Here is a 12,557-nt window from a genome sequence, read left to right on the forward strand (position 1 = left end):
TATGTTGTCCCACTGCCTTCTGGCCTTTATTGTTTTTAATGAGAAATCAGCTATTAATCTTAATCACCCTTATATGTGGCAAGTCATGTTTCTCTTGCTACTTTCAAATTTTTCTTTGTCTTTTACCATTTTATAATGTATCTGGGTTGGATATCTTTGTGTTTCTTGATCCCATCTAGAGTTTTTTGGGCTTCTTGAGTGTGTAGATTATTGTTTTTCATCAAAATTAGGGAATTTTCAGCCATTTGTTTGAAATATTTTTTCTCTTTTTCTCTCCTTTTGATAATCCCATTATGGGTATGTTGGTGTGCCTAATGGTGTCCCATGTTTTACTGAGGCTTGGTTTATTTTTTTCTTTTTCATTCTGCTCTCATATTTCATAATCTCTACTAATCTATCTTCATGTGTGCTGATTGCTTCCTCTGCTAAGTCAAACCTAATGTTGATACCCTCTAGTGAGTTTTAAAATTTCATCTATTGTAGTTTTCAACTCCAGAATTTCCGTCTGATTTTTATAATTTTTATCCTTTTATTGAGATTCATTTTTGATGAACTTTTTTTTATCATACCTTCCTTCTTTAAGTGTGGTTTCATTTAGTTATTTGAACATATTTAAAATAGCTGCTTTGAATTCTGTGTCTATTAAGTTTAACATCTGGGCCTTTTCAAAATCAGTTCCTGTTACCTGTTTTTTCCTATGTAGAGGTCACACTTTCCTGTCTCTTTGCATATCTTGTAATTTTCTGTTGAAAACTGGACGTTTTAGATAATACGTTGTAGTATCTTTGGGTACTGATCTCCCCATGGGGTTTGTGGATGTCAATGTTTACTTCTTTATTTGTTTAGTGAATTAGCTATAGGGAAATAGCAAAGTCTATTTTCCCCATAACTGATGTCACTCCTTGGAAGGCACAGTCTTTTCCTGTGCAAAGACTGCTTACACCTCCCTCTGGTAAAGGATAACAGTGATTTTAGGAGGGTTCTTTATTACTCTTTTCCTGATCTGACCTCTTAAGCTTCTAGATGACCTTCTTCTGTTGGTAGCACATGCAGCTGTTAGTCTTGACTAATTGCCAGGTGATTACTGTGTGTGCGTGTGTGTGTGTGTGTGTTGTGTGTGTGTGTGTGTGTGTTAAAGTGCTCTTGTGCATAAATTGCCCCACAGCCTGTTCCAATTAAAATAAGACCCCTTTGAAGGAATAGAAATCTTCTTAACTGTCTCTTCACATACTTCTCTCTATAAACTTCTAGTTGGTCTGTTATTTTCTTCTTAATATCATTGAGCTACCAATATCCTCTTAATTGCTCACTACCAAAATCTCCATGATTTTTTACAGTGTCCTTAGACTTGAACTTCCCCACGCTCTGTTCCAACTAAAGTCATTTCCTTTAGGGAGTACTATAGATCTGCCTCTCCTACTGGGCAGAAACTGAACCACTGTTTTGGAGCTAGGGACAGGGACAGTGGCCCACTTCCGTCAGAGTGACAGTCCAACTGTATGAGTGGAAGAGTGGGCAAGAGTTGTAGTCCCTGATATTCTTGACTTGCTGCTCCCAGCGTGGACACTCTATCCTATAAGCAGCTGAGATGAGAGCTGAGATGAGATGAGATTGAGACCCAGGATCCTGAATTTGCAATGCCTGGGATAGAGCTTTTGCCTTACAAATAGAGGCTGGGTAGAGAAAGAGAGTTCTAGGCTTCTGAGCTATGCTTGTTTATAATAAAGCTTCTACAATAGATATCTGGGGGAATGAGAAGTGCCAGCAGTCTGGCCCTTCAGAGAATCCCTAGCCCAGAAACTAGAGGTAGAGAGAGTCCTATCTTCTTGGCCACACCCACCTAAAGTAGTGCTTACATCACACTGAGCTGGCGGATGGTGAGTGAATCATGGCTTAAATGTCACAGGCTCTTACTGTTCTTACTAAGACTTAGTAGATTTCCTGGAATAAATGTTTCTTCATTTTCTCTACACCCTCCGGGCAATTTCCTGAGCCTTTACATGATTATGTTTTCTAATTTTCACTAGTTATGATGATTGCTTTGCTGAGGAGAGGATCCGTGGAGCTCCTCACACGACTATTCTAGAAGTGTTTCTCTTCTGTTCTAGATTGTTGAAGAAATTGATAATGCTCAAGATTTTTTATTTAATCCTCATTTTTCTGAAACGATAAGGAAATGTGCAAATAGAGGCTAATATTTCTATATAAACTCCAAAATGTTCAATTTAAACTATCATTTTTCTATTAATTTATTTTTACCTGTTTTTGATGAAAATTATATGAGATTATATTAATTTGCTTAAAGTTCTTTTTTGTTGGGACTAATTATCTTGTTACATTGTTGCCAAACAGACCATGTTCCTGAGTCGTGCATTTGAGGAGATCCAGATATGCAATGACATCCAGAATTTCCTGAAACAAACAGGTACAGTAGGAACTGGAAGTTTGGTAACACAGTTTGAAAGGAGCTTAGAATCTAAGTAAACAAGTCTTTTGTCACCAGAAATTTGTGCCACTGCAGTACTTGATAACCAGTCAAATGGTTTTTTTTTTCTGTTGTTTTGTTTTGTTTTTTTGAGACAGGGTCTTACTGTGTCACCCAGGCTGGAGTACAGTGATGTGATCTCGGCTCACTGCAACCTCTGCCTTCTGGGTTCAAGCAATTCTCCCACCTCAGCCTCCTGAATAGCTGGGAATACAAGCATGCACCACAACGCCTGGCTAAACTTTTGTAATTTTTGGTAGAGATAGGGTTTCACCATGTTGGCGAGGCTGGTCTCGAACTCCTGACCTCAAGTGATCTGCCCACCTCGGCCTCCTAAAGTACCGGGATTACAGGTGTGAGCCACCACTCCCAGCCCCAATGATTCCTTAAGAGCTGATTTTTTCCCCACTCTATATCAGTATTGACTCCGTAACACACTACTTAGAATAAGAATATTTTTTACTTTGCTTTATATGAAAGTATAGCATTAAATATTTTATTATTGTTCAACATATTATTAATCTTAGATCACTAGATTTAATGTCTAATTTAATCAAGCTTTAACTTTGACTAAATGTAGGCTAGTCTTCACAATCAAGATATCAGATACCGCTAATATTTTGTTATAAAATTATCTAAATAGGCTGGGCGTGGTGGCTCACATCTGTAATCCCAGCACTTTGGGAGGCCGAGGTGGGCAGATCACCTGAGGTTAGGAGTTCGAGGCCAGCCTGACCAACATGGAGAAACCCCGTCTCTACCAAAAATACAAAGTTAGCCGGGCATGGTGGCACATGCCTGTAATCCCAGCTGCTCAGGAGGCTGAGGCGTCCTTGAATCACTTGAACTCAGGAGGCGGGAGTTACGGTGAGCCGAGATTGCGCCATTTGCGCCATTGCATTCCAGCCTGTGCAACAAGAGCGAAACTCCGTCTCAAAATAAATAAATAAATAAATAAAATAATATAAACAGTAGTAAACCTTTGGAAGTTATATAATATCTTGACACTATTTCCTCATTAATTGTGGTATTGGCTTTTAAGTTTAGACCTGAAGTTTTTACAATGTGTTTTTCTGTCCCTGTTTCAGAATTTGTTAAAATCAATGAATATTCAATTGAATTACATGCTTTTTCAGACTTTATGGAGATAATCGTATTTTTCTCTTTTGAACTATTAATATACTGAGTTACAATAATAGATTTTATAAAATTAAGTCATCATTTCATTCCTGGAATAAACCCTATTTGGTCATGGTGTGTTATTATTTTAATATGTTGATGAATTCTGTTTTCCAACATTTAGAAATTATTGGTCTGTCACTTTGTTTTTGCTTATGTGTTATGTCTTTGACAGTTTGAGTATCAAATTATAGGAATTATAAGGAAGAACATAAACACATAAAATTTAATTTACTTCTCTTAGTCTATGACAGTCATTTAAATGAATAAAAACAACAAAAAGTAAGGATAGAGAAAACCCAAATAAAATACTTATTATAGAAGATTTAATGGAAGTAAACTCTGTAGGTAGCCTGAAAATATACTGTGTATCCTGAGAACAGAAAACATATCATCTTTTCATGTGCCTTTTGAAGTTTTACAAAATTGGTGTCAAGGAGGGCCTGAATAAATTCTAAGACATGTAAATAAAACAAACAACATTGTCTGATCACAATGCAAAAACTAGAAATTAATAACGGAATCATTTTTTTGAAAAACCCTACCACCTGGACATTTTTTAAAAACCCAAACTACAGTATACGTAGGATCTAATGGTAATGAAAATAACTCATACTAGAATTTAAAGTGCTAAAGCAGTGCTCAGAGCGAAATTCATTGCCTCCGTGATTTTTCTTTAAGCAAGTATATCAGGGCTGGGTGCAGTGGCTTACGCCTGTAATCCCAGTACTTTGGGAGGCCGAGGTGGGTGGATCACATAAGGCCAGGAATTCAAGAACCACCCTGCCAACATGACAAAACCCTGTCTCTACTAAAAATACAAAAACTAACCAAATATGGTGCCGTGTGCCCGTAATCCCAGCTACTTGGGAGCCTGAGACACGAGAATCGCTTGAACCCCACAGGTGGAGTTTGCAGTGAGCCTAGACTGTCCACTGTACTCCAGCCTGGGCAACACAGCAAGACACTGTTTCCAAAAAAATAAAAAATAAAAAAGTACATCAGAATGCTAACTGTCCACCAAAAAAACTGAATTTCTTCTTTTTTAGGAATACAACTAGACTATAGATAGAGTAGATAGAGAGATATAGTGAGATAGAGATAAAGGTCTCTCTATGTATACATATTATATATAGTCTAAGCATATTTTTATATATACACACAGCTAGACTATACAGAGATATATGTGTGTATATATGTATTCTATATATAGACTTCAGGCAATCTTCAGAGTTTTTTTTTTTTTTTTTTTTTTACTGTCTATACATTACAGAGATTTAATGACTGTAGTTAATTAAGGCGACTAATATCAGAATGAAGGAAAGTAAAATTCCCTACTGGAAAACAGTACATTATTTCATGAATGTTTTGTGGTAAAATATATATAACATAAAATACGCTATTTTAAGTATTTTTAAGTGTACAGTTTTACAACCGTTACCACTATTTTCAAATTTTTTCATCATCCCAAACAGAAACTCTGTACCCATTAAAGAATAATTTCCCCATTCCCCCTTTCTCCAGCCCCTGGTAACCTCTCATATGCTTACTGCCTCTATGAATTTACCTATTCTAGATATTTCTTTTTTTTTTTTTTTTGAGTAAGAGTTTTGGTCTGTTGCCTAGGATGGAGTGTAGCTCCCTGCAGCCTTGAACCCTGGGCTCAAGCTATCCTCCCACCTCGACCTCCTTAAGTGCTGGGATTACAGGAGTGAACCACCATGCCCAGCCCTAGATATTTCCTTTAAGTGAATCATACAATATTTGTCCTTTTGTAACTGGCTTATTTCACTTAGCGTAATGTATTCAAGATTCGTCCATGTCACAGCATGTGTCAAAATTCCCTCCCATTTTAAGGCTGAATTATATTCCATCATATGGTGTATTAGTCCGTTTTCATACTGCTATAAAGAACTACCTGAGACTAGGTAATTTATAAAGGAAATAGATTTAATTGACTCACAGTTCAGTATGGCTGGGGAGGCCTCAGTAAACTTACAATCATGGCAGAAGGCGAAGGGGAAGCAAGGCACCTTTTTTACAAGGTGACGGGAAGGAGAAGTGCCGAGTGAAAGGGAAGAGCCCCTTATAAAACCATCAGATCTCATGAGAACTCACTATCACAAGAAGGGCAAGAGGGAAACTGCCCTGGTGATTCCGTCACCTCCACCCAGTCTCTCCCTTAACACATGGGAATTATGGGAATTACAATTCAAGATGAGATTTGGGTGGAGACACAAAGCCTGACCATATCATTCCACCCCCTGGACCCTCCCAAATTTCATGTGCCTTTCACATTTCAAAACCAATCATGCCTTCCCAGCAGTCCCCCAAAGTCTTAATTCATTCCAGCGTTAACCCGTAAGTCCATGTTCAAAGTCTCATCTGAGACGAGGCAAGTCCCTTCCACCTGTGAGCCTGTAACAGCAAAACCAAGTTAGTTACTTCCTAGATAAAATGGGGGTACAGATATTGGGTAAATACACCCATTCCAAATGGGAGAAATTGGCCAAAACAGAGGGGCTACAGGCCCCATGCAAATCTGAAATCCAGCAGGGCATCAAATCTTAAAGCTCCAAAATGATCTCCTTTGACTCCATGTCTCACATCCAGGTCATGCTGATGCAAGAGGTGAGTTCCCATGGTCTTGGGCAGCTTTGCCCCTGTGGCTTTGCAGGGTACAGCCTCCCTCTTGGTTGCTTTCAAGGGCTGGTATTGAGTGTCTGTGACTTTTCTGGGTGCACAGTGCAAGCTGTCAGTGGATCTACCATTCTGGCATCTGGAGGACGGTGGCCCTCTTCTCAAAGCTCCACTAGGCAGTGCCCCAGTGGGAACTCTGTGTGGGGGCTCCAACCCCACATTTCCCTTCCTCAATACCCTAGCAGAGGTCCTCCATGAGGACGCCACCCCTGCAGCAAACTTCTCCATGGACACCCATTTGTTTCCATACATCCTCTGAAATCTAGGTAGAAGTTCCCAAACCTCAATTCTTGACTTCTGTGCACCTGCAGGCACAACACCACATGAAAGCCACCAAGGCTTGGGGCTTGCACCCTCTGAAGCAATGGCCTGAGCTGTGTGTTGGCCCCTTTTAGCCATGGCTAGGATGTGGCTAAAAGTCACAGTTCCAAGATTACACAAAGCAGAGAAGCCCTGGGCCTGGCCCAGGAAACCATTTTTCCTTCCTAGGCCTCCAGACCTGTGATGGGAGGAGCTGCCTTGAAGGTCTCTGACGTGCCCTGGAGACATTTTCCCTATTGTCTTTGTGATTAACATTGGGCTCCTCGCTACTTATGCATATTTCTGCAGCCAGCTTGAATTTCTCCCCAGAAAATGGGTTTCTCTTTTCAGTTGCAGTATCAGGCTGAAAATTTTCCAAACTTTTATGTTCTGCTTCCCTTTTAAACATAAGTTCCAATTTCAGATCATCTCTCTCAAGTTCATAGTTCCACAGATCTCTAGGACAGAGGCAAAATGCCGCCAGTCTCTTTGCTAAAGCATAGCAGGAGTGACCTTTGCTGCAGTTCCCAAGAAGTTCCTCACCTCCATGTGAGACTATGTCAGCCTGGGCTTCACTGTTCATATCACTGTAAGCATTTTGGCCAAAACCATTCAACAAGTCTCTAGGAAGTTCCAAACATTCCCAGATCTTCCCGTCTTCTAAACCTGCCAAAGTGTTCCAACCTCTTACCTGTTATCCAGTTCCAAAGTCACTTCCACATTTTTGGGTATCTTGATAGCAGTACCTCATTCTACTGGTACCAATTTACTGTATTAGTCCATTCTCGCCATTTTACATTCCCACCAGCAAATGTATCTTAATTTCTCCACCTCCTTGCCAACACTTGTTGTTTTCCATTTTTTATTATTATAGCTATTCTAGTAGGTGAAATAGTATCTCATAGTTTTGATTAGTATTTCTCTGATGACTAAAGTGTTGAGCATCTTTTCATGTGCTTATTGGTTATTTGTATTTCATCTTTGAGGGAGGGAAAGGACTTGTCTATTCAAGTTATTTGCCCATATTTAAAATTGGGTTGCTTTTTGGTGTTGAGTTTTAGGATTTCTTTACATATTTTGTATATTAAACCCTTATCAGGTGTATGATTTGCAAATATTTTCTCCTGTATGTTTTCTTTTCACTTTCTTGATAATGTCCTTTGATATAAAAAAGTTTTTAACTTTGATGAAGTCCAATTTATCTACCTTTTCTTTTGTTGCTTGTGCTTTCAGTGTCATGTCAAAGAATCCATTGCCAAATCCAAAGTCATGAAGATTTATTCCTATATATTCTTCTAAGAGTTTTATGGTTTTAGCTCATATGTTTGGGTAATTGATCCATTTTGAGTTCATTTTTGTATTCAACGGTGTAGTAGGCATCCACCTTCATTCTTCTGCCTGTGGAAATCCAGTTGCCACCACACCATTTGTTGAAGAGACTATTCTTTTTTGTTTGTTTGTTTGTTTGTTTGTTTGTTTTGAGATGGAGTTTTGCTTGTTGCTCAGGCTGGAGTGCAATGGCACAACCTTGGCTCACTGCAACCTCCTCCTCCCTGGTTCAAGTGATTCTTCTGCCTCAGCCTCCCAAGTAACTGGGATTACAGGCATGCACCACCATGCCCGGCTAATTTTGTATTTTTAGTAGAGGCAGGGTTTCTCCATGTTGGTCAGGCTGGTCTCAAACTCCTGACCTCAGGTGATCCACCCACCTCGACCTCCCAAAGTGCTGGGAATACAGGTGTGAGCCACCACGCCCAGCCTGAAGAGACTATGCTTTGTCCCATGTAATGGTCTTGACACCCTTGTTGAAAATCAGTCTGCCATAGATGTATGGGTTTATTTCTTAACTCTCAGTTCTATTCTGTTGGTCTATATGTCTATCCTTATGGTAGTACCACACTGTTTTATTACTGTAGCTTTGTAATAAGCTTTGAAACAGAAAAGTGTTGGCCCTCCAGCTTTGTTCCTTTTCAAGATTCGTTTTGAACTATTGGGGCACCTTACAATTCCATATAAATTTGAGAATTGACTTTTTCATTTCTGTAAAAAGAGGCTGATGGAATTTTTATAGGGATTGCTTGGCATAATATAAATTTTGAAGTGTTGACATCTTAACAATATTAAGTCTTCCAATCCATAAATGTAGGCTGTCTTTTCATTTATTTAGGTCTTCTTTAATGTCTTTCATCAGTATTTTATAGTAATCATTGTACAGATCTTCCACCTTCTTGGCTAAATTTATTCTTTTGAATACTATCGTAAATGAATTGTTTTCTTAATTTCCTTTTTGGATTGTTCATTGCTGATGTATAGAAACACAATTGATTTTTGCATGTTGATCTTTTACCTACAACTTTGCCGAATTTGTAGCTTTCTTGTGGTTTCTTTGGGATTTTCTATACATAGGGTCATGTCATCTGTGAACAGTGAGAGTTACACTTCTTTCTTATTACTTTGGATGCCTTTTGTTTCTTTTTGTTGCCTAATTTATCTGGCTAAAACTTCCTGTACAATGTTGAATAGCGGTAGTGAGAGAGGGCATCCTTGTCTTGTTCCTGATCTTAGGGGTAAGCTTCCACCATTGAGTATAATGTTAACTGTGGAGTTTTTTTAATGCCCTTTATCAGGTTGAGGCTATTCCCTTCCATTCCTAGTTTATCTTGAAAATATTTTGGATTTTATCACATGATTTTTCTGCATCAATGAATATGATCTTTTTTCCTTTTTTTTATTGATGTGGTATATTACATTAATTGATTTGCTTATGTTGAACCACCCTTGCATTCTTGGGATAAATCACACCTAATCAGATTGTATAATCCTTTAATATGCTGTAAGATTTGGTTTGCTAGTATTTTGTTGGCATTTTTTATTGATATCCATGAAGAATATTGGTTTGTAATTTTCTTTTCTTTAATGTCTATATTTCACTTTAGTATCAGGGTAATGCTGGCTTCATAGAAGAAGTTAGGAAATATTCCCTCCTCTTCCATTATTTGGAAGCTTTTGAGAAGAACTGCTGTTTATTCTCCTTTAAATGTTTGGAAGAATTCACCAGTGAAGCCATCTGGTCCTGGACTTTTGTTTATTGGGAGGTTTTAAATTACTTATTTAATCTCTACTTGTTATAGGTCTGTTGAGATTTTCTATTTCTTCTAAAGTCAATTTAGTAATTTGTGTGCTTTTAGGAATTTGTCATTTTATCTAAGTTATCTAACTTTTTGATGTACAATAGTTCATAGTAATCTCTATTTGTGATTCAATTTTTGGAAGGTAAAATCAAGAGTTGTTAGAGGCAAATTGGGCACTTGATTAAAATAGGATCTGATAGTTCTGTTTTTAGTTTTTTGAGAAATCTTCACACTGTTGTCCATGGAAGCTCTACTGATTTACATTCCCACCAGCAGTGTAAAGCATTCCCTTTTCTCTGCATCCTTGCCAACTTCGTTATTTTTTGACATTTTAATAATGGACATCCTGACTGGTGTAAGATGATATGTCATTGTGGTTTTAATTTGCATTTCTCTGATGACTTTTCAATCCAGCAATCCCACTACTGGGTAATCTACCCAAAGGTAAAGAAATTATATATTGAAAAGATACCAGCACTCATATGTTTATTGCAGCACTATTCACAGTTGCAATGATATGGAGTCAACCTATGTATCCGTCAATGGATGATTGGACAAAGAAAATGTGGAATGAAGATATACACAATTAAGTAGTACTCAGCCATAAAAATAGAATGAAATCAGGTCATTTGCAGTAACGTGGATGAAACTGGAGGCCATTATCTTAAGTGGAACAACTCAGAATGAGAACGTCAAATACTGCATGTTCTCACTTATAAGTGGGAGCTAAATAAAGTATGCACATGGACACAGAGGGTGGAATAATGGACACTGGAGACTAGGAAGGGTGAGATGGTGGGAGGGGGTTAAAGGATGAGAAATTTCTTAATGGGTACAATGTACATTATTTGGGTAATGGTTACAGTAAATACCCAGACTTCACTACTGCTTAATATATCCATGTAACGAAACTGAACTTGTGTTCTTTAAATTTATACAAATTAAAAATAAAATAAATAAATAGGATCATGAGTGCCCAATAAACGATACTTGGTTATCTAACTAAACAAAGTAACAATCAAACATTTAAAAATAAACATAGGGCCAGGTGCTTTGGAAGGCCAAGGTGGGCAGATCACCTGAAGTCAGGAGTTTGAGACCAGCCTGGCCAACATGGTGAAACCCCATCTCTACTAAAAATACAAAAATTAGCTGGGTGTGGTGGCACGTGCCTGTAATCCCAGCTACTTGGGAGGCTGAGGTAGGAGAATTGCTTGAACCTGGGAGGTGGAGGTTGCAGTGAGCTGAGATTGTGCCACTGCGCTCCAGCCTGGGAGACAGAGTGAGATTCCATCACAAAAAATAAATAAATAAATAGATAGATAGATAGATAGATAAACGTACATAGGAGGTAACACCATTCTAACATAGGAGGTAACACAATTCTAAAGAACTTTAGCTCTTTGACAAGTGAGAAACCTTTGTTCTTTGTTAGTTTGCCACTAAATAATCAAAAATAAAGAAAAAGACAACATAAAGCTCAGAGAATTACTATGCTTGTAAAACACAGAATCTGCTATCTAGGCAGATTACACAGAAGATAAAGAATAACTTTTGCATTGTGGTGAAGGCATTAATCAGTAAACTAAGGAAGCAAGCCCATCAAAATTTAGATAACGTTGCTACGATTTTAACACATTGCATAGCTTTATTTCAGACTTAGGTTTAAACCAGGGCAAAAAAATTTCACTTTCCCAGTTTGTCCTTCATTATGTTCTTTGATGTTCTGGAACAAACTGACCATCTTTCAGAGCATCCGCTAGGTCAAAACTGTTTTCATAATAATACTAAGATGTGTAGTTTTCCAGAGGCAATATGATGTGTGATATTGTAATAGATTGAATGCAGAAGCAAATAGTAGAGACTAATTATTTCTCTTAAATTGGGCATTAAGGAACTTTGCAAAAATGTGAAGCAATCTTCTTATTTTTAAAATAAAATTATTTTTATTAAAATTGACATCAACATGCAACAGATTCATCTCAAGTCAATTCAGTCAATAAATATATTTAATTTTTCTGTTTTAATTTATAATATGGTAAGTATTGATAGTTACAACATACATGCGGAAAACCTCTTTGGAAGTCCTTAGTAATATTTCAGAGTACAAAGGGGCCCTGAGAACAGAAAGTTTGAGAACTACTGTCTTAGAAACAAACTACCTATCCCTTTAAAAACAGAAGCATATACCCATTTGTCACTCTTGCTCATAATATAATCTCAACCACTTGTTTTAATTTTAACTTTTAACCAAAATAATATCTATTTCAAAGAGAAAATTTGAGGGGTGCAATTGAGAACTATCTCTCACAAACATTATAGCAGATTAACAGAGCTCATGAACACATGTAGCACTTTCAATGTACACATCCATCCCTTTTAAAGAGGAAAATGAACACAACCATTAACATGACCCAAAGATATTGCCGCTTTATAGCATATAAAAATAAGAAGCAACAGTATATAGGACCAGGTGTGGTGGCTCACGCCTGTAATCCCAGCACTTTGGGAGGCCGAGGTACTTGAATCACGAGGTCAGGAGATCAAGACCAGCCTGACCAACATGGTGAAACCCCATCTCTACTAAAAATACAAAAAATTAGCTGGGCGTGGTGGCACATGCCTGTAGTCCCAGCTACTCGGGAGGCTGAGCTAGGAGAATTACTTGAACCCGGCAGGCGGAGGTTGCAGTGAGCCAAGATCACACCACTGCACTCCAGCCTGGGTGACAGAGCAAGACTCCATCTCAAAAAAAAAAAAAA

At 38.0% G+C, this 12,557-nt stretch overlaps 1 protein-coding gene across 2 annotated transcripts in view; it reads left to right on the forward strand.

The window, feature by feature from the left end:
• The window catches only part of TEX11 (testis expressed 11), a 350,946-nt gene that overhangs the window by 295,127 nt on the left and 43,262 nt on the right, over positions 1-12,557 (forward strand). For both annotated transcript variants that reach the window (XM_011943127.1, XM_011943129.1), the window contains one exon: positions 2,353-2,425. In XM_011943127.1, the coding sequence (XP_011798517.1) occupies positions 2,353-2,425 (73 nt within the window). The remainder of the gene's footprint in view (positions 1-2,352; positions 2,426-12,557) is intronic.

This window comes from Colobus angolensis, unplaced genomic scaffold (genome assembly GCF_000951035.1).
Source record: "Colobus angolensis palliatus isolate OR3802 unplaced genomic scaffold, Cang.pa_1.0 Scaffold216, whole genome shotgun sequence".
Lineage (NCBI taxonomy): Eukaryota > Metazoa > Chordata > Mammalia > Primates > Cercopithecidae > Colobus > Colobus angolensis.